Source organism: Nyctereutes procyonoides, unplaced genomic scaffold, assembly GCF_905146905.1.
Source record: "Nyctereutes procyonoides isolate TBG_1078 unplaced genomic scaffold, NYPRO_anot_genome, whole genome shotgun sequence".
Taxonomy (NCBI): Eukaryota; Metazoa; Chordata; class Mammalia; order Carnivora; family Canidae; genus Nyctereutes; species Nyctereutes procyonoides.
In genome coordinates this window covers 13,134,278-13,156,171 of record NW_026575052.1, presented here as the reverse complement: position 1 = coordinate 13,156,171, position 21,894 = coordinate 13,134,278, and the positions used below count along the sequence as shown (strand labels likewise).

The following is a 21,894-nucleotide window of genomic DNA, read 5'->3' as shown; positions in this document are numbered from 1 at the left end:
CCTGCTTTTTCCTCTCCCTTTCCCCCTGCCTCGTTGCTCCCCCTACTCGTGCTCTCTCTCAATTGAATCAGTAAAATCTTTAAAAAAATTAACTATTGTCATTGCTGAGTGATTACTAAGAGGACTCCAAGAGCAGCAGCCCCCACCCACAGACAACTCTCAAAAGGCTCATGTGTGCTGTTTTCCACCCAGAGGAGGGACGCTGAGTCCATGGCTTGGAGGAAGAAGAAAAAAATCAGACTGTATGGCATTGTGGCATGGGAACATCCTCTCCTGTTGTCAGAAAGCCAAAAGGCTATAAATAGCATTAGCAGCACTGACAGGACAAAGGAACTTACCTTTCACCAGCTAAGATGCGGCAACCGTGGCATCCGTAACAATATGATGATTATTTTATTATTGCTGCTGCCAAGGTTACTGGAAAATTTAAATCTGTGAAAGGCCATGAGTTCACAATGACAACACAAATAAGAAAGTCCCAATTAGAAAAAGAGTACAAAAACCGGTTGAAACGCACAAAGAATAGTGCAAGAATAGTGACTATTATAGGGGGATCCCTGGGTGGCGCAGCGGTTTGGTGCCTGCCTTTGGCCCGGGGCACGATCCCGGAGACCCAGGATCGAATCCCATGTCGGGCTCCCTACGTGGAGCCTGCTTCTCCCTCTGCCTGTCTCTGCCTCTCTCTCTCTCTCTCTCTCTCTCTCTCTCTCTGTGACTATCATGAATAAATAAATAAAATCTTTAAAAAAAAAAAAAGAAAGTCCCAATTAGAAAAAGAGTACAAAAACTGGTTGAAACGCACAAAGAATAGTGCAAGAATAGTGACTATTATAGGGGGATCCCTGGGTGGCTCAGCGGTTTGGCGCCGGCCTTTGGGCACGATCCTGGAGACCCGGGATCGAGTCCCATGTCGGGCTCCCTGCATGGAGCCTGCTTCTCCCTCTGCCTGTGTCTCTGCCTCTCTCTCTCTCTCTATGTCTATCATGAATAAATAAATAAAATCTTTAAAAAAATAGCGACTATTATAGAATATGTTTAACCTTTTTCCTTTTTTTTTTCCTCTTTTAAGTAAGCTCTACACCCAACATGGGGCTTGAACTCACAACCCGGAGATCAAGAGCCACATGTTCTACTGATTCAGCCAGCCAAGTGCCCTCTAACTTTTTAATCTTAATAAGTAATGTTAACACATATGAGTAACATATTTGCTTCTTTTATTAGTTAGATGTCTATTCATGAAGTATACATGTGTACTTGTTCCCACCTGGATAAGGGATGAAACTCACAGGCCTGTAAGGAGCCGAATAGTTCAGACAAAGGGAACTGTGGGCAGAATGGGTAAGTAGGTGAGGACAACAAGAGCCAATTAGCCGACCATCCTCAAATCCTGCTAACTCCACAGAACTCACTTCCTCTTCTAAGAAGTGAAGCCTTCAGGTGGTCCTATTAATATAACAAAATAATGTATTAATAGGAATACATGAATTTTCAAAAATGTGAAAGTCCCCATCAGTGCTATCAAACAGGACAGTGAGTTATATAATGCTGCCCAAGTTAGATGGACAACCCATGATTTTGAGGAAAGACACAAAGTTACAAAAAAACTAAAACCTATGTGGAGGTATGACTTGAAAAGTCTTAGAGACGTAACAAAAAGAAGATCATGCATGGCCTGCTGACAGTCTCCTGGCACTGGCACAAGCAAGTCTTGAGTCCTGACCAAGAACTGATTGATTAAAGACCCAGATCCAATAACTTCAACTGGACTAAGATGACATTTCTTTTTCTTTTCAGTCTGATGGGATTTTTGAAAGCCCAGAGAGGAATAAAAATAGTCTTATAGAAACTCTAAGAGAATAACAAAATAAATAAGGCAGTGATCCAAGGAAGCAAGGGGTGGGGGTGGCGGCAGGAGGATCCAGATTCTGTGGGACCTAAGGCTTATACAATTTGTATGCCCCAGGGTACCTGGCTGGTTCAGGTAAGCCATACAACTCTTGATCTCAGATCTTGAGTCTGAGACACATGCTGAGTGTAGGCATTACTTTAAAAAAAAAAATTAATTTAAAAAATAAAATACAATTTGTGTGTCTGTATGTAAGAAAAAGAATGCTAAAGTATGAAAGTAAATATGTATCCAGACAAAAGAAGGGGCCCTGGAAGAGAGTGAGGACTAGGAGTTCTGAAGCTTAAACAACATTAGCCTCACAAGAAAACATCATTTTTGTATATTTTGTCTCTTCTTTAAGAGATCTGAAGTACTCAGAAGAATCAGCCATACCAAAACTTTGAGGTTTAAAATTTTAAGGATGTTTAATTATTTTTTTAAGATTTTATTTATTTATTCGTGAGAGACACAGAGAGAGAGAGAGAGGCAGAGACACAGGCAGAGGGAGAAGCAGGCTCCCTGCAGGGACCCTGACGTGGGACTCGATCCCGGGACTCCAGGATCAAGCCCTGGGCTGAAGGCAGGCACTAAACCACTGAGCCACCCAGGGATCTCAGGATGTTTAATTAATTTTGTAAACAATGTTTAAATATTCCAAAGATTGATTTCAAGTTTTTAGCTGTAAGACTTGAATAGATTGAGCATGAAATAGTTGTGGGTGCTCTGCCACATAAAAAGGCCTCTCCGAAATTGAAATAATTCTGTAGGGGGCACCTGGCTGGGCCAGTAGATAGAGCACGAACCTCTTGATCTTGGAGTTGTGGGTTCAAGTCCCATGTTGCAGGTAGAAATAAGTTAAAAATAAATCCTTAAAATATTCTATCGGGGCAGCCCGGGTGGCTCAGCAGTTTAGTGCCACCTTCAGTCCAGGGCGTGATCCTGGAGACGAGGGATCGAGTCCTGCGCTGGGCTCCCTGCATGGAACCTGCTTCCCCCTCTGCCTCTGTCTCTGCCTCTCTCTCTCTCTCTCTCTGTCTCTCATGAATAAATTTAAAAAATCTTTTAAAAAATTCTATCAGTATTATCCAATTCATACTGATTATTACTGGTAGAAGTAATCAGTACAATATAAAACTGAAAGTGGCTACTCTACCCAATAAAATTGTCTTACACACACACACACACACACACACACACACACACGCACGCAATTAGAAAATCACATGTAGGGCAACCCCGGTGGCACAGCGGTTTAGCGCCGCCTGCAGCCCAGGGCGTGATCCTGGAGACCATGGATCGAGTCCCACGTCAGGCTCTCTGCATGGAGCCTGCTTCTCCCTCTGCCTGTGTCTCTGCCTCTCTCTGTGTCTCTCATGAATAAATAAATAAAATCTTTAAAAAAAATGAAATAAATAAAAAAATAAAATAAATAAATTAAAATAGATGCATGCATCTTTAAGAAAAAGAAAAACACAGATTGATGACCTTGGCAACTTGTTTCCTTTCTGGGCATCGATTAGTACCTGGTTTATAAATTCAAGAGGTGGCTCCGCTGTGTTTGAGCCATATCACACAGAAGATGGAGCAAGGAATATCCTTCTCGTTTTATAGATGAGGACACTGAGGCTCAATGTGACTTGCCTCAGGTCACAGTGTTGGGATTTTTGCTTTGTGCCAGGTGAGCTAATAGCTGGTTGAAGCTGGTAGATGGGCATGGGGAGTTCATTATACTGTTCTGGCTTTTTTCTTCAAAGCACTTAATGGATTACCTGAACTGCCTCATTATCCAGGGCAGCCCCCAAGCCCACCCCACCCTCAAAAGCCTTTGTTCCCCAGACTGTGGTCTCTTACTACTATTTCCCACAGGATTCCAGGGCTCCCTGGGAAAGAGAAAACTTCCTAGAGAGGAAATGTGCAATGGTCTGGAACATCTTACACCAGAAACTAAGAAAAATCTATTCGAGACCATGCAGGTGTGTCACAAGGATTCAGGAGCCAAACTGAAAAGGCTCCCATAGGTCAAAGCTGAGATGTGTGAGCATCAATAATAATTCCAGTGGATTGGAACACTGAAAATATTTCATCTGTGAGTTCATAATGATGATTTTTTTTATTTTATAAATTAAATTTTATTGGTGTTCAATTTACCAACCTACAGAATAACACCCAGTGCTCATACCGTCAAGTGTCCCCATCAGTGCCCGTCACCCATTCACCCCCACCCCCCGCCCTCCTCCCCCTCCGCCACCCCTAGTTCATCTCCCAGAGTTAGGAGTCTTTATGTTCTGTCTCCCTTTCTGATATTTCTCACACATTTCTTCTCCCTTCCCTTTCACTATTATTCATATTCCCCAAATGAATGAGAACATACACTGTTTGTCCTTCCCCACTAGCAATGAGTAAACTGAGACCCGGAGGCTCCAGTGACTGCCTGAGGCCCCACCCAGGGAAAAAAGGAACTTTTTTTTTTTTTTGTATGGAAAATATAAGGAGTCGGCCGATACCCTAGAGCCCACCAAGAGCCCAGCACCATACTAGGCACCTCAGCTCTTGCCTCCACTCCCCACAAGAGGCCGCCTGCCAGACCTGTTTCTACATCACTGTTGCCTTTTCGGAGAAGAGGAAAAAGGCTTAGAGAACGCAGGCATGAGGCCATAGACGGTGAATTAGCGAGGACTGGAGCCCAGAGAGGCCTGACTCCAGACCATGAGCCTCAGTTTCTTCCCCAGGGTTGGCAGGAGGGTAGGGCTAGAGGAGGAGCTCAGAGGGCTGTCTGCCGGCCTGGGCTCTGAGGCTTTAGGGGCGGGGAGCTCACCTGTGGGCAGCAGTGCCCACAGGGCTTAGTTTCCTCTCCTGGGTCCGCATCCTCCCTTCCCGCCCCCTTCGCGGCGTCGCGGCCCTCCCCGGGGCTAGCAGCCCGAGGCGCCTGCCTCCCTCTCCCCGAGGGCGTGGTGCTCACCTGTACAGGTAGCCCAGCTGCAAGAGGTGCAGCAGCGCCAGGCAGCGACCCGGGGGCTGCGGCGCGTGCAAGCCGGCGGGGTCGGCGCGCAGCCAGAGCCAGCTGAAGAGCTGCAGCGCGACCGAGGCGACGCCCAGCAGCGCCAGCACCAGCGCGGCCCACAGGTAGCGGCCGCTGACCACGTACTGGCCCGCGGCCCACAGGTCGGCGCCCAGGTCGATCAGGAAGGCGGCGGTGCCCCCAAAGCCCAGGACCACGTCCCAGAGGAGCGCGGCGCGGGGCAACCAGGGCATGACCCGCCAGCCGCTCCCCCTCCTCCTCCTCTGGGCTCAGGCCCGCCCTCGGGGCCCGGGGTCGCGGCGGCAGGAAGGAGGCGGGCGCAGCCCTAGGGGCCGCCCAGGGCCCGGGCCTCCTGGGCGGGACTTCCCCGCCCCGCCCCGTCCGGGGAGGAGCGAGGCCCGCGGACCCCGCGGCTGGGGGCGCCCGCGGCGCTGCCCGCGCCCGTCGGCGCCCCGGGAGGCCGGCCCCGCCGCGCCCGAGGGCCGCTGGGCCCGAAGACCGCCCGGCCACTCCGTCCGTCCTTAGCCTCCCCGGACTTGTCTTCGCCTCGCTTTGCGATGGAGACGACGGAAGGGCCGGGAGAGCGGCGCCCGCGCTGGGACTGCGACCCCTCGCATCCGCGCGGTCGCAGGACAGCGAGGCCGGTTCTGTTCCCCGACGGCGGGACTTCGCAAAGCGGGTGTGCCTCGAGCGGGCCGAGCGCCCGTGGAGCCCGAGGGCACGGGCCCGCGGGGCGCCCCTCCCTGGAGGCCCACGGTACTACTCGGACCATCCACACGCGGGGAGGCCAGGGTGGGGGGGAACCTGCAAGACCCGTTCACAAACTGCGCAGGGGAGTTGCATTCAGCATTATCCATAGGGCTCCCCCGGCGGCGGTGGCGCAGCGCTTTAGCGCCGCTTCGGCCCAGGGCCTGATCCTGGAGACCAGGGATCGAGTCCGGCCTCGGGCTCCCTGCACGGAGCCTGCTTCTCCCTCTGCCTGTCTCTCTGCTCTCTCTCTCTCTCTGTGTGTGTGTGTGTGTGTGTGTGTGTGTGTGTGTGTGTCTCATGAATAAATAAATAAAATCTTAAAAAAAACCACATTACTTCTATGCTAAGAGGAAAGACGCACAGCATAGGATGCTCGATGAGCATTGTTTTTCCTTTTTTTTTTTTTTCTTTTTTTTTTGAGCATTGTTTTTCCAATGAAACTTTTAAACTCCGTGCCGAGGTGGGGAGGGGGGGGTTCTCCGGGCCTGGTCCCCGAGCGGCGGCTGCTCCGGGCCGGCCCCGGGTCACCGCGGCAGCAGCGCGCGCAGGCCCAGCGGCGCCGCGAGCAGGAGCGCGAGCCGGGGCGCGGGCGCGGTGCCGGGGGCGCGCAGGCAGGCGGCGTACGCGTCGAAGGCCACCTCGCGCAGCGCGCACACTTGCTCGGCGTGGCAGGCCTGCTCGCAGGCCGAGGGTTCGTAGCTGACCGAGTTGTAGACGTAGTAGCGCTGCAGTGCGCGGGGGTCGCTGGCGATGCGGCCCAGCGCCGCGTGCATGGAGCGGGCGCCTGCGTCGGGCACCCCGTAGGCCTGGGTCAGCCGGTACTCGAGCTCCCAGAGCGGGGTCCCCTGCGCGTTCGCCTGGCTCAGGTTCACAAAGTAGGTCACCATGTCCTGGAGGGAGGGCGCGGGGGAGGGCAGGCCGTGAGCAGCTGGCAGCTTTCACCCCCACAATCCCGCACCTCGCATTTGCCCCCAGATTCTTTACAGCTCCCACAATGCCGGCCTTCGGTTAGCATTTCCTACTTACCGGGTAGGCCCGCTATGCCGATGAGGGAACTGACCTTATGACCCCCATTTCATAGATGGGCAAACTGAGGCCTAAGTGGTTAATTCATTTGTCCAGGGCCCTACAGGTGTTTAGTGGCAGGGGTGGGGTCTGGAATCCAGGTTGCTAACCCCGCGGCGGCCTCCACATGTTCTGTCCCAGGTACCCAGAGAAGCTCAGTAAATATTTACAGAAGTAATGGATAAAAAGCCACTTGAAGAAGCGGGATGGGGTGCCCGGCTGAAAGAGGTTGTGGAATTGTGCTTGAGGAGGGTTTGGGATCGCATGTATCTTCAGAACTAGACTCTGGAAAGGTTGATCTGTTTGTTCCCTGCTTTCCACTTAACCTTTGTGGACCTGCCTCAGGTCACTAGAAGTGGGGTAGGAAGAGCTGCCTGTATGGATGGCAGCTTCCCCGTAGGCACGTTACATTATTTTAGCGGGTCCTCTCCAAACCCTGGGAGGTACTGTTACTTCCGTTTTACAGATGAGTGGAGGCGGCGGGAAGAGGTCAAAAATCTCATGAGTGGTGGAGCCGGGATTCAAACCCTCTGACTCCCTCCCTGAGAAGGATGTAGGGCATGTTGGGGGTGGGGGGCGTGGGGAGCCAGCCTGGGATTCCTCTGCTGAGGCCCTCTGAGTGCCCATGTGGTCAACAGGCCACACTCTTGAAACATGTCAGACCTCTACATGCACACTGACTCTAGAATCAAGGACCTGACCTGGCTTACCTCATCCAGTCCCTAGTTTTATTTTTTTTTTAAGATTTTATTTATTTATTAAATAAATAAGACAGACACAGAGAGTCAGAGACACAGGCAGAGGGAGAAGCAGGCTCCTGCTGTAGGGAGCTCCGTGCAGGACTCGATCCCAGGTCTTCAGGATCACACCCTGGGCTGAAGGCGGTTCCAAACCGCTGAGCCACTGGGGCTGCCCCAGTCCCTAGTTTTAAATGTCCTCCCTCAACAACTGGATTAAACCTCCACACCCACCTCTTCCTGGGCATCCAGCTGGAATACCCAGCTGCCTCCTCAGCTCAGACATTTTCACTAAGACACCATTTAGACCTTCCAAAGTAAACAGGTCCCAAACCAGACTTCTGTTCCTCCTTCTGAAACCTGCTCCCCCCACAGTGATCCCATTTCAGTAAAGGGTGGCTTCACCCTTCCAGGCACCGAGGCCAAAACCTTGACTCCTCTCTTTCTCTCACACCCTCATCCAGGCACCAGCAAATCCTGTCTTCGCGGCCTTCAGCCTACATGCAGGATCTGAGGCATCTCACTGCCCCACTGCCACACCCTGGCCCACACCACCGTCTCCTCTCAGTGGTTATTGTGGGGTCACCCCCTAACTCATCATCACCCCCGTTTCTGCCCTTGCCCCCTACAGCCTGTTCTCTGCATAGCAGACAGGGTGGTTTTCTAAAATTCTAAGCCAGAATATTTGCCCCAAACCCTCCAGATCCAGAGTCCTAATCATGACTGACAGGATCTCGTCCCTCCACTCTCCCTTTGGGGCCTTCCTCTGCAGCCACAGACCTTGCTCTTCCCTGACACACCACGCATGTTCCCACCCAGGGCGCTCTAGTCTTGCTCTTTCCTCCACCTTCCCCAGATCCTCACCTGGTTCCCACCCTCAATTTACTCAGAATTCAAATGTCACCCGATTGGTGGCACTCCAGTCCCACCGACCTCACAGCATGCACGTGCATGTGCCACACACCCGACAACAAGCCCGCTTGCCTCCTCACTCTGCTTTGTCCTTAGTGCTTCTTTCCATGCCATGCTTAACTTTCCTTTATTATTTATTGTGTGCCTCCTGTAAGAATGTCAGCTGCGGGAAAGCTGTTCACTTCTCTAACTCCTGAACCCAACCTGGCTCATGGTAGATGCTTATAGCACATTTTGTTGAAAAAGTTACGAGGGATCCCTGGGTGGCGCAGCGGTTTGGCGCCTGCCTTTGGCCCAGGGCGCGATCCTGGAGACCCGGGATCAAATCCCACGTCGGGCTCCCGGTGCATGGAGCCTGCTTCTCCCTCTGCCTGTGTCTCTGCCTCTCTCTCTCTGTGACTATCATAAATAAATTAAAAAAAAAAAGAAAAAGTTACGGAATGCTATTTCTTCGCCATTTCAACAATCACAAGCAGTTCCCAGGAGATGAGGGATTGCTTGATGAGTTAGGAGCCTGCTTTGGCTGAGGCCTAGTCGGTGCAGGCATGAGGTAGGCAATGGGCATGAGGTCATACTGTGGGAGGTCTTGAATACCAGGCCAAAGAGATCCAGCTTATCTGTGGGCACTGGGGAGCCACTGAAAGTTTTTGAGCAGGAGAGAGAAAAGGCTTTAAAAAGATTAGTGCCTTCTGTAGTATGGAGTAGATGAGCTATGACAGGGCAGGGCTAGAGGTAGGAAGGCCAGGTAGGAGGCTGTGATCTGGGGTGAAGGGAGATCTGGGGACCAAGAATTGACCTGACTTGGTTGCAGAATTTGGAGTGGCTCAGGGGTTCTAAACCCAAATTCTAGAGGAGAGTGGATCAGCTGGAAGGAGTTAGGCAAGACGGTAAAACATTCGGTCCCTCCCCATCCTCCCGCTCTGGCCCCAGCAGACCCAGGGCCCCTCACCTGCAGGCTCAGTGTGGCTCGGTCGTATTCAAATACCCGGATGCCTGGATTGTTGGACCCGTTGACCACGCCAGGTAAGGTGGTTTTCCAGGGGGTGACTCCAGGTGTAAGGAACATGACACTGATGGGGGCACCTTTCAGGAGAGAGATAGCAGGCCTGAGAGCCTGGCAAGAGTGGGAGGGGGTGGGCTGGCAGCTGTCCTCCTCATCGAGTACCTGCATCATCATAGAACATCCGGAAGCTATCGGTGTGCTGGTGCCCGAAGAACTGCCCTGCGATGACTCGATGGTGCTTCCTGACCACCTTCAGGTATTCCGCATTGAAGCTCTCCCGGAACCACGCTTTGTTCCGTGTCTTCTCAAAGAATCCCGGGGGCACGTGGCCGACAATGTACACCTGCAAGGATGGGGTGGCCCAGGGGGCTCAGGGATGCTCAAAGCTACCCCCAGCCCACTCCCGGGGCAGATTCCAGCACTGAGTACCCAGCCATGGCTTTCCCCCATGTGGTTCCCACCTCTGTACTTTTGCCCGTGCTGAGCCTGCCACCTGGGGTACCCTGCTCTTTTTCACAGGCTGTGACAAGGACAGGAGAAGCCCCCTCCCGGGGCCAGGCTGATGAAGGACCCTCCGTGAGCTAGGCACCTCGTGCGAGAGGCTGAGGTCGAACAGGGGTGGGAGACGTGTTCAGAGTCCACCCCAGAGAGGTAGCAGGTGGAGGCAGGAGCCTTACCATCTCCTTAGCTCGGGATGCGTTGGTCAGCACCTCTTCTAGCCACTGGAACTGCTGGCCGGGGTCCACCATGCCAGCTGTCTGCTCGTTGTTGCTGTAGTACAGATTGGTGTTGAGGACCACGACTCGCCCAGCGCCACTCAGTCCTGGCAACTTCTCGGAATAGAAGGCACCTAAGGTGTCACAGCCAGAGAGCATCTGAAGGGCCGGCCCCCTGCCTCTGATGAGACACGCTTCTGTGTCCCTCCCCGTCACTCCCACCTCCTCCTGCCCTTGCATCCCCTCTTCCCATCGTCCCCATAGGAGGGGCATGTGAGCAAGACCAGGGGCTCTGGAGGCCCGCTGCCTAGGCTCAAGTCCTGACTCTAGCACTTATTAGCTGTGCAGCTTGGGAAAATCTTTACTTCACCTCTCTGGGCTTTGGTTTCTTCCTTTCTATAATGTGCATTACAATAAGATGCATTTGCCCCTGCAGATCCACCATCAACCCTGTTCACTCAACTCTCTGTGGACTAAATCAGCAGGCCTCTGGGTGGGTTTGACCAGTGGGGACTGAGGACAGGGAAGAGTAGGCAGGGTCACCTTGGGCTGGCTGTGTCTCTGATCAGTGGTTCTCAGCCACTGATTTTGTCCCCCAGGGAATATTCGGCAGTGTCTGGAGAAATTTTTGTATTGGCAATGGAAGGTGTTACTGTATCCAGTGGTTACTCATATCTAGCATCCATGAATCCCCTAAGCATCCTACAATGCATAGGATGGCCCCCACAATGAATTATCTGGCCCAAGATGTCCCTCGGGCCAAGGGTGGGAAACCCTAGCTGAACTGGAGGTGACTGCTGCCCCTTTGTTTCCATGAGGAGTTTTGGAATATGCTGAGAGTAGTGCCTGGCACCAGCAAATGCTCAATAAACATTCACTTATGATCCCCAGTGCCGTGGAGAGCACGGGCAGTGGAGTCAGCCCTGGATTCTGCTCTCAAGTAGGCCACCTCTAAGCTGGTCGACCTAGGCCGAGGGACTCGACATCGTCGAGCCTCTGTCTCCTTTTCTGTAAACTGGGGATAAAATCAGTACCTATTTCCTGGGGTCGTTGTGAAGACAATTCGACCAGACCCTGGCAGACAAGTAGGTGCTTCTAGTTGCAAATGGTGCTAGTACCTTGTTTGAAGAGAGCGATGGATTCCTTACTGAGCCAGGGTGCCCACAGTTCCGCTACCTGATTGTAGATGTTGTTGTTTCCTGGTGGGAACTGATTTTTAGGGTGAAAGTCATGATTTCCCAGAGCAGCGTAGACTTTGGTATCTGGGAGGAAAAAGAGACATATAAATATATTTATGTGAAAGCGTTTGGGGGGAATTAGTACTTTTTGGTCTGCCACTGGCCATCAAGAACCAAGGGCCATAGCACAAATACAGAGACAGGCAGAGAACAACATTCAGTACAATCTGGCTCAGCATTGCTCAGATCTGGGTAGGAAGAACAGTGAGTTCTCTGATTCCAGCTCCTAACCCCATTCCCAGAGGAAAGTTTCCCGCTTGGAAGGAAACATCAGAGGATGAGAAGAAAGCTAGAAGACCTAAATGATCGTCATATCCCTTGTGAGCCCCTGGGTAATGTGAGCTGCTTGTTCTTAGCAATTCCAGGTCCATTTCCTGTTAAGGAAGGGGTCTGGTTCACTCTGGGAGCCCTAGGAGTTTCACACATTTGTGATTCAACAGGTGTTTATTGAACACCTCGTGGGGACCGATGCGTAGCCCCGGGAACCAGGCACCCAGTCCTAGTCCCAGGGACCTTGCTGGGCTATAGGGTTGACAGGTATTGAGTTAATAGCGGTGTGAGGGCTGTCACAAAAAGGGAAGAGCCACTTGCTGTGGAAGTGTGCAATGGAGATGGGGGGAGGAGGGACAGGGGTCAGAGTAGGAAGTGGCTTGTGGATGACCCCTCAGGGAGGGGAACCCATCAGAGTCACTTCCTCCTTGCCAGGAACCTCATTCCTGCTTTTATTTTACGTCTATGTCTGGCAAGTAGTAGTTGCTCAATAAATATTGGACAATTAACCAAAAAGTCCTCTGAGCTCAGGGCAGGGTTGTGCCCTTTCATGAGCTTGGCATTCCCCAGGGAGTGACCTTGAACCAATGAGGGAGGCTGGAGCCTCTAATTCCCACTTGGGAAGTTTTCACAAACTTTTTGCCCCGCGGAGCCTACAAGATCTGGGAGTGCTGAAAGCTCTGCAGAAGGAGGAGGTTGTAACATTCCCATCAGGAATCGTTGCAAACCCAGAAGCCATCTCCATAACGGCCCCGAAAAACCTCACCCCTTTTACATACATGCCACTAGCTGGTAGCCCTTAAGAATCCATTTAGAGCAGCCTGGGTGGCTCAGTGGTTTAGCGCCACCTTCAGCCCAGGGCCTGATCCTGGAGACCCAGGGTCGAGTCCCACGTCAGGCTCCCTGCAATGGAGCCTGCTTCTCCCTCTGCCTATGTCTCTGCCCCTCTCTCTATCTGTATGTCTCTCATGAATAAATAAATAAATTTAAAAAAAAAAAAGAATTCATTTAGAGGGACACCTGGGCTGCTCAGTCAGTTAAGATTCAGACTGGATTCAGCTCAGGTCATGATCTTGGGGTCATGCTCAGCAAGGAGTCTGTTTGAGATTCTCTTTCTCTACTCCCCCCCATGCTAAAATATAAATAAATCTTGAAAAAAAAAAAAGAATCCATTTAGAAAAAACACAAACCCCTGGAATTCCAAGGACAGATGAGAAGAGAAAGAAGCTCTCCCCTTTTATTGCTGCTGCTTTGTGCTGGGCATGGTGAGAAGCCACCCTACACGCAGAAGCACAACCTGGCATCTAGCTCACAGCCAAGTTCCTTTGAAAGCTCCCTCACAGTAGACCCTCAGTAAATACTTTTTGGCTAAATGAGTGAGTGGATTGCTTTACTGAATCCTCACAACAACGTACGGGATGGGTACCATTATTTTCCTCCTTCTGCGCAGACAGAAAATGGAATCTCTGGGGCATGGCCCCCCTGGAACTGATAAGCCTGAGTCAGGAGCAGGCTCAGTTTGCCTAGTGCACCTGTGCACACCACTCAGCCGTGCTGGAGCAGATGGGCCAGCGCTCACGGTGACTCTGATGGGAAAAGCAGGTAGTAGGCACATGGCAGAAAGATCACATGACACATGACGTGGACCCTAGATATCAACTTCCAGTCCCTTCCTCCTCTCTAACAATTTGCTTTGACTTCTCTGTGATTCGGCTTATTTATAAAATGGAGAGTGTTCTGCATGGCCTGTGTTGCTATAACTCTCAAATAAGATAATATCTCATTTCAGTGCTTCTCCTATGTTCTTATTTTAATGTCCCTGCAGGTGGGCTGTGACTTACCCCTGAGGCCATGAGAGAGCGCCGTCATACCTTAACAAGCATGTTTTTCTGAGCAATACCTAAAATAATGATGCACGTTGCAGTTGATGGCATGTTGGATATTAGGAAATTCAGTAAAAATGTGCACATGTGTAATAAACTAGAGGATCTTCTAATTGACATCTGCGTGTGAACTCATAGTAATGAGCATGTAAAGCATTTTCTTGTCCACTATTTCCCTTCTATTCCGGAAGCCCATGTGGAGCAGAGGAAGGAGTGCTCAGAGTTGGATCTGAGTTTGAATCCCTCCCTAGAAACTGACTAGATTTGAGCCCCAGGTGCCTTAGCTACACATCCAGACAACTCTGCATGAAATGATTCACGTCCAGGGAAGGAGGTGGCAGAGAGAAGGTTGCCTCGAGGACAGATGTGGGATGGTGACAGCAGAGCAGGGCCCCTCCTACAGCGGCAGCGGGAGTGATGGATAAGAGTGGTGCTCAAACCAGGATTTGTGTCGCTGCCCTTGGCACATGACTTTGACCAGTTTACTTGACTCCCAGGGCTCACATTTCTCACCAGTAAAATTGAAATCCTAATAGCACTTCTCTCCAGGAGCATCACGACAATGAAGGAGCCACAGCATATAATATTTTGAGAGCAGTGCCTGCCACTTAGCACTCAGTACACAGACACATGTAGTTACTGCTGCAGCGATGACTTATTATCATTAATCTATATCTGGGTCCTGGGAATCCGGGAGTAAGACCTTTAGAGGATGCAGAGGTGCCCCAACTCGGAGGAGGTAGGGCTGGGGGCTAGCGGGCTGCTCTGACCGGCCCCCAACTGGCAGCCTGAGAGCCTGAGTCAGTCCCCAGCACCCTGTGTTTGGCCCAGTCTGCTTAAAAACATTTTGGGGGGCCTTTTGATGGGGCGTGCAGATCCCGCTCTCCTTGTCAGGTCCCATGGGACTGCCTCCCTCATCACCCACAGGCTTTGCCTGCTTTCCTGGGCCCTGGAGACCTTGGGAGCGCCAAGAACGGCACCTTGGCTGGAAAGGAGCATCTCCCAGAGGCCCCAGGAGCCGGGGTGGTTTGAGGGCGGTGAGTGGGAGCTCCGGGAGCAGAGCAGGACACAGGGCTATGTGCGTGAGTCCCTGTGAGACCCAGCAGGCCACCGCGCCTCCATGCAGCTGCAGGTGCTCTGGGAAGGGCTGTGAGCCCGTGTAAAACAGGCTGGGGCAGAGGGCAGTGAAGGTCAGGCGCTCCCCTTAGTAGGAACCTGCGTGTAAACACAGGCCGGGGATGGCTCGTGTTCCTCGCAGGGTTGTCCAAAGCGGAGGAACCATCCATCTCTGTGAGGAGCCTGGCCCGGGGCCTGGCCAGCAGCCAGCATGGTCAGTGGTTGAAGGTTCTTTCCCCACATCTTACCGCTGTTGCTGCTCCACCTTCTGGAAATGCTGGGGTTGGGGGGGGAGGGTGAAGGGGGAGCACGAGGGCAGGGTCTTACCTGGAAAGACCTCTCTGATGAGCCTGGTCAGGCGCCCCACAATTCCCAGCACAGCTGCTTCTCCCAGCCTCTCGTTGGGCACATGAGGGGTGTTATCACTGCAAAACACCACCGAGCCAGTTTGGTGTGGGCAGCTCAGGAAGGGGCACGAGACAGGAAAGGGGCAGCTCAGCCATGAGAAATGGGCTGTGGAACTGCCCCTCAGACACCCCCTGTGAGGCAAGGGCTGGCCTGGAGGCAGGGGTCATGCAGGACAGAGTTCAAACCTGGGCTCTGCCGTTGACCTGCTGTGGGTCCCTGGCCTGGCTGCTTAACCTCTCTGAGCCTCGTGATCTCGTCTGCCAAATAGGGGTGATAATGGTACCTACTCCTAGAGTATTTGTGAGATTTTTTAAAAAGGCAAGGGGAGGATTTTTTAAAAAGGCAAGGGGAGGATATAAAATGTAGACTCATGGAACCACTTTCTTCCTTGCAAAGAGCATATTTCCCAGGCAGCTATCCTATCTTGGGCTCAAATAAAACTCTTCTCCTTTCTCTTTAAAAAATAAATAAAAATAAAGTAAAATAAAAATAGTAGCTGCTAGGTTGCAATTAATATTATTATGTAAAGAGGGAAGCTTGGGGATTGGCAAACCCCCAGGGACCTTGGGGTGGAAAAGCCATCTCTGAGTCCCGCTCTGTATCCCAAGGGTTCTAAGGAGTTTGGAACTGGCTTCAGAGCTTAGAGTTCATCCTACTCTATGGACAGATCCAGGACCTGCCCCAGGACCATTTAATCCCCTGTTTGGCCCTAAATTCCTGCCTCCAACTCAGAAATGCACAACAACGGGCACATGGATTGCTCAGTCATTTAAGCATCCGACTCTTGATCTCAGCTCAGGTCTTGATCTTAGGGTCATGAGTTCAAGTCCCACATTGGGCTTTAAAAAATTGCACAGCAAGGGCAGGGAGCAGGGGAGGAGTAAGGGGAAAGGTGAAGTGTGGGATGGGTAGGAGCCCCAACAATCTAAAGTCTGAGGACCTTGCTGGACCCAATGGGGTGAAGCAGCTGCTGCCTCGATAGCCCCCACAGAAGTTAATTAGCATAGTAGTGCTGATACTGTTACTAGCAGCTCACCCTGGCTTGCTTTGTGCAGGGATGTGTTGTACCTACATCTCCTGATTAGTTATCCATGATAGCCCCCCAGCGTGGGTTCGATTGTTAGTCTTATTTGATGAAGAAACAAGGCACAGAGAGGTGGAGAATTCTGGGTAAGCTGTGGAACCAGAAAGTGGTGGAGGCTGGCTCCAGTCAGTGCTTACCCGCATTACACACTGCTCTGTCTCTGACACACTCCCTAGGGCCCCAAGAGGCACCTATTCACTCTGGCCTCCCTAGGGACAGGCCAGCAGGTCCAAAGACAACAAAATTCACCACCCCCTCCCCGTTGTTTTCTAGTTTGGAGGATCTAATTCTTTCTTTTAGAAAACGCTTCCAGTTTCTACAGCCTACCCCTAAGGGATTGCAATTCATCCAGAGAAGTTAAATTTTTAGGAATTGGGGGATCCCTGGGTGGTGCAGTGGTTTGGCGCCTGCCTTTGGCCCAGGGCGCGATCCTGGAGACCCAGGATCGAGTCCCACATCGGGCTCCCGGTGCATGGAGCCTGCTTCTCCCTCTGACTGTGTCTCTGCCCCTCTCTCTCTGTGTGACTATCATAAATAAATAAAAATTAAAAAAAAAAACTTTTTAGAAACTGAATTATAAAAGGTCCCAAAGGTCATCTCATTCAACATGATACACCTCCTCTAGGTGTCAGAGATTTCTAGGAAACATGATGTTTCTGTGGAAGGATGTGAATATCCCAAAGCAGTCGCCTTTCCCAGAGGGATCATGACTTTCAGAGTGTTACGTGTTCCTCCCAGGGCCCCTCCTTGGAAAATCCAGAGGCTGCCGGAGCAAGATCCCTTTAGGAGGGAGAGTTCAGGGTCACAGCCTAAAGCTCACTCTCTTCTTACGCTGGTTCCTGAGCCGCCCAGGCCCCTCCTGAGACACTTGCACATTTCTGAAGTGTCCAGCCTTGCAGCCTCCCGCTGCCGACCACAGGGTCCATCTGAGGGTCATTCCCGGTCACTCCTACACCAGACCAGCAGACAGTTGGGGGCAGGATGGGTTTGATCCTGTCCTGTGCAAGTGTCCATGGAGGCTGGACGAGGGAGCAGGAAGTCAGAGCGCCTGCCAACCTTCCCCCCTAGCTCCCTGGTTGCCACTTCCTGTGAGAAGTCCTCCCCCAACCAGCCGGATGGAGTCAGGTGCCCTGGAAAAGCTCCCACACCCCCAGTGCCCCCCTCTTTCCTGGCAGGGATATGATGGTCCATGCGTTTGTCTGTAACGCCAACAAGACCGGGAGCTCCAGGTTTCTTTCATCTCAGTTCCCCAGTGTCTACCCAGGGCTGAGCACCAGACAGGCCACCTGCCAAGGGAGGGAGAAAGGAGCCGGGACCATGAGTGACAAGGACAGCCAGTTCTGAGGGAAGCTGGAGGACTCACAGCAGCATTCTTGGATGAGGAGCAGAAATGGAGTCTGGCTGAGTAGAAATCACCCCACAAGCTATCCTCAGCAGAGCAGTGCTCTGACCGGTGAGAACCCCCAAGGCCAGGGCAGCCAGGACACTTGGTGCCAAAGCCAGGACCACTTTCAGCCTCCCTCCCTTCTTCCCTCCCTTCATGTGGATCTCTAGGGCTTAGAGTCCCTAAACCCTGGTGGGAATGACCCCAGTATTCATTCCCCTGACTTAAAATCTAGGAGTTCTCGGGGCACCTGGGTGGCACAGTCTGTTAAGCCTCTGATTCTTTTTTTTTTTTTTTTTTAAGATTTTATGTATTCATTCATGATAGACACACAGAGAGAAAGAGACACAGGCAGAGGGAGAAGCAGGCTCCATGCCGGGAGCCCGATGTGGGACTCGATCCCGGGACTCCAGGATCGTGCCCTGGGCCAATGGCAGGCGCTAAACCACTGAGCCACCCAGGGATCCCCAAGCCTCTGATTCTTGACTTCAGCTCAGGTCATGACCTTAGTGTCAGGGGATCAAGCCTCAGTGTGGGACTCCACCCCGGCTGGGAGTCTGCTGGGGGTTTTCTCTCTCCCTCTCCCTCTGCCCCTCCCCCTACTTGTGCTCTCTCTCTCTCCCCGCCTCTCAAATAAATAAATAAATATTTAAAAAAATAAAATAAAAGCCAGAAGCTCTCCAGATACCAGATGTGCCATGACTGCGTCCCCAGCCTCAGAGAGAGGTGCGTTCTGCTAAGGCTAGGAGACACAGAGTCAAGGGCACAGGCTGTGGGGCCAGCCAGGCCCACTGTCCCTTGGGCAGGTTGAGCCTCACGTGCATCCTCTCTGAATCGGGAGTAAGGGGGACAGGGTGGGGAGGGTGCCAGGCCAGCAGGTGGCACACAGCAGCGGCCCGGTGAACTACAGCCCTTGTGACTGCTCTCACCCAGTCCAGAGGATGAAGTCTGGCTCCGGCTCAATCTCTTTCATGGCGTAGATGGAGGAGTTGATGAGGACCCAGGGGGAGTCACAGAGGTAGTCACCCCAGGGGCCTGCGTTGGGCACCGGTTGCAAGCCAGCCGATGGGCACACCTGGAGGGGGTCTTCGGATACCTTGTAGTCAGGGTCAAGGTGCAGGTCAGATATGTGCCAGAACTTCCCTGCAGGGGAAAGGAGACCCTTTTAGATGCTGGTACCTCCCTGAGCCTGGACGGGGAGGAAGCCCAGGAGGGGTCCTGGGCTGGGAGAAGAGCTGCAAATGTGAAAGGAAGTCTCCTCAGAAGCCAGGGTTCAGAGAGAAAGAGCCACAGGTCTGACCTTGCCCAGGGAAGGCACTGAGAGGAGCAGAGAAAAAGCCTGGCTCTGTTCCTGACCTGTGACCTTTGACCCTTTCCATTTCCCCACCTCAGGGGACCCAGCAGCACAGGGAATTGGACTTCATGACTCTCAAAAGAATCCTTTGGGGCTTCTAAGCAGAGTGCTTATTTGAAAGCAAAGTGTAAGGAGTGTCACCGTTAAGCACTCAAGCTCTGGAGCCACCTACAAGCTGTGTGACCTTGGGTGACTCGCTGCACCTCTCTGAGTCCAGAACTGAAGCCAGATCTTCTCAGGCTACAGGGAAATACATACAAAAATCTGACCTGGGAGAAGGTTTACAGCACCAATTGCATTGCAAGGTCTTGTGAATTAATACCAGCAAAGGCCTGGGGAACGTGTGTGGAGATGGAACTCAAGAGTGCTGGACAAGAAAAGGAGGAACACAACTTCAGATTGGGCTGAACTTCTTGGGCGTGTAGTGGCTAGCAATTCTGAGTGCAGCTGGGAGTGGTCCACTGAAACTTGGCCTTGCTTCCAACCGAGGGTGGCTAAAATGTCCAAAATCTTTCAGCGTGAGGAGTGCTTGCCTGGCTCAGTCTGAGGAACATGCAACTCTTGATCTCAGGGTTGTAAGTTCGAGCCCCATGTTGGATATAGACATTACTTAAAAATAAAATCTTAAAAAAACAAAAACAAAAAAAAACTGGGATTCCTGGGTGGTTCAGTGGTTGAGCGTCTGCCTTCGGCTCAGGTAATAATCCCGGGGTCCTGGGATCAAGTCTTGCATCGGGCTCCCCTCCCTTCAGGAAGCCTGCTTCTCCCTCTGCTTATGTCTCTGCCTCTTTCTCTGTGTCTCTCATCAATCAATAAATACAATCTTAAAAAAAAAAAAAATCTCTTGGTGTGATGGAGAGAAAGGAATCCAAACAAAGAAACAGTTCCCATGGGGTGGATTTGTCATCTGAACCCAACACAGGGCCTCAGATAAGTAGTTACAACAATGCTTATTGAACAGGTTTAGGTGCTGCCCTAAATCCTGTGGTTTTGGCTAAGACAAGGGTAAGGCCTGGGACTTCCTCCCCGTCCATCATTGCTGTCACTTCCTCCTCCATTTCCTGTATCACTCAGTGTTGACAGTCATACCCCCAGCCCTGCCCCCAGCCCAGCAAATCCCTGCCTGGGCCTGGGAGTCCCAGCTTCCCAGGGTTGCCTTCAAGGTTGGAAAGACGGGAACCACCCAAGCCACAGAACACTCAGCGTGGCTCTAGGAGAAGTGTGAAGGCAAAGTCCAGCCCCTGATCCTCTCTCCAAGACTACTCACCTCTCCTTATCTAAACCTGGTCCCAGGAAAGGATCAGAAGCTTATTTACATTAAGGTGCAAATGACCGATTAAGTAAATCATGATCCCTCCCAAGGTCATTCATTACACAGTCACCACAGCCCTGAAGGTACAGTTGACCCTGGGACAATGCAGGTTAGAGGCACCAACCTCCATAGTCAAAAATCTGTGCATAGCTTATGACTTCCCCAAAATGTAACAGTAATAGCCTACTGTTGACCAGAAGCCTTTACTGACAACATAAACAGTCGATTAACACATATTTTGTATATATATTATATGCCGTATTTGTACAATGAAGTAAGTTAGAGAAAAAATGTTACTAAGAAAAATCCTAAGAGAAAATACATTATAGTACTGGGTTTATCAAAAAAATCTGTGTATTAGTGAACCTACGCAGTACAAGGTTGTGTCGTTCAAGGGTCAACTACATTGATCATCATCCCAATTTTGCAGATAAGGGAACTAAGGCTAAGATGTCAACCTTCTGAGATCACACGGTAAACAGAGGGCGGCGTGTGGTTCTCAGTGTTCTCCCAGGAAGATGTGATTGCTAAGGGAGTAAAACCAGTGTCTTTTTGTTATTATTATTATTTTTGAAGGAGGCTCCATGCCCAATATGGGGCTTGAACTCATGACCCTGAGATCAAGAGTTCGATGTCTACCGATTGAGCCAGCCAGGGGCCCCAAACCGGTGCCTTTTTTTTTTTTTTTTTTTTTGATGTGTCTTTTTGTAGACAGCCTATGCCTGCTTGTTTATTTTTTACCCAAACTGAGAGTCTTTGTTTATAATTGGGGGAATGAAAATTTGTCATACCAATTGTGATTAATATATGCGAAATTACTCCTACGGAGACAAAACCCCAAGCCAAAGAAACTAACTGCCCCATTTCAACTAGTAAATGGGCAGAGTTGGTGGGTTTTCCTGAGCCCCTGCACAGAAACTGAAAGGGGGTGCACCTGCTTCCAAGCCTGAGACCGGCTGGCCAGGTCAGATGCAGCGAGAGGCCCTTCGCCCTTCTCTCCGGAGTGTGGTGCCCTGGCTTCCTCCCAAGGCCATGCAGAGGCCATTCATTCCCGGGTCTCAAGCAGACTCTTTTCTCAACTAATCGTAAACAGTGAGTGGTTCTGCCCCTTTGATGTCAGCCCTCAAAAAACTCAGTGAATGTTGCTTCACTTCAGAAACTCCTTGTCTGCTGACAGGCTCACACGTCATCAGCTGGCAGGTTCCCTCTTCCCACAAGCTCCAGTCTAGTCGGAGCACAGAACTGAAACTCCTTCCAGCCTCCCCAGGAGTGACGTGTGTGTGCACGTGCGTGTGTGTGTGTGTGTGTGTGTGTGTGTGTGCGTGCCCCAGAGGCCTCCCAGAGCTTCCAGGAGAAGCTACGATAGTGGAAGGAATAGCACGGAGAGCAGAGGCCTCCACCTCCTTGGGCTCTCTGGTGGCTTCATTATGGAGGTAGATCACACAGACCTCACACGGAGCACCTCAGCCCACTCATTCACCTCGCACAGCCTTTTGCCTGGTTCCTCTGCTGCCTAACCCAATCTTCCCCAGGTCAGTGATCCCAAGGCTGCTTTCTCCTCACTCAGGCCTCAACTCAAAGGTCACCACCTCAGAGAAGCCTTCCTTGACAACTTCTTCTCCAGTCCCACCCCTCACCACCCATCTGGTCACTAGCTATCACCTCCTTCGCTTTTATTTTCTCCAGAGCGCTCTCACGTAATGCAACTATCTCGCTGACTTGTTTATCATCCATCTTCCTTGTCTACAGTGTCAG

General features: G+C 51.6%; 2 protein-coding genes across 9 annotated transcripts in view; both read right to left on the bottom strand.

Annotated features, from left to right (window-relative positions):
- The window catches only part of LOC129513924 (acid sphingomyelinase-like phosphodiesterase 3b), a 33,706-nt gene extending 28,455 nt beyond the window's left edge, over positions 1 to 5,251 (bottom strand). For 2 of the 5 annotated variants that reach the window (XM_055332389.1, XM_055332388.1), the window contains exons 1-3: positions 4,848 to 4,986; positions 1,265 to 1,443; positions 339 to 432 (exon numbers count right to left, since the gene is read on the bottom strand). Coding sequence is in view for 1 of the 5 variants with exons in the window: in XM_055332384.1 (XP_055188359.1) it covers positions 4,848 to 5,140 (293 nt within the window). In the remaining 4 variants the exon portion in view is untranslated. Of the gene's footprint in view, positions 1 to 338; positions 433 to 1,264; positions 1,444 to 4,847 lie in introns of all 5 variants that reach the window. The other 3 variants (XM_055332390.1, XM_055332384.1, XM_055332386.1) reach the window with 3 other exon arrangements.
- Positions 5,252 to 6,032: 781 nt separating this feature from the next.
- SMPDL3B (sphingomyelin phosphodiesterase acid like 3B) overlaps positions 6,033 to 21,894 on the bottom strand; it is a 31,674-nt gene continuing 15,812 nt past the window's right edge. For all 4 annotated transcript variants that reach the window (XM_055332383.1, XM_055332381.1, XM_055332380.1 and 1 more), the window contains 7 exons: positions 18,403 to 18,616; positions 14,925 to 15,022; positions 11,209 to 11,352; positions 10,052 to 10,224; positions 9,537 to 9,717; positions 9,321 to 9,454; positions 6,033 to 6,547 (listed from right to left, as the gene is read on the bottom strand). In XM_055332383.1, coding sequence (XP_055188358.1) covers positions 6,182 to 6,547; positions 9,321 to 9,454; positions 9,537 to 9,717; positions 10,052 to 10,224; positions 11,209 to 11,352; positions 14,925 to 15,022; positions 18,403 to 18,446 — 1,140 coding nt within the window. In that variant the 5' untranslated portion in view covers positions 18,447 to 18,616 and the 3' untranslated portion in view covers positions 6,033 to 6,181. The remainder of the gene's footprint in view (positions 6,548 to 9,320; positions 9,455 to 9,536; positions 9,718 to 10,051; positions 10,225 to 11,208; positions 11,353 to 14,924; positions 15,023 to 18,402; positions 18,617 to 21,894) is intronic.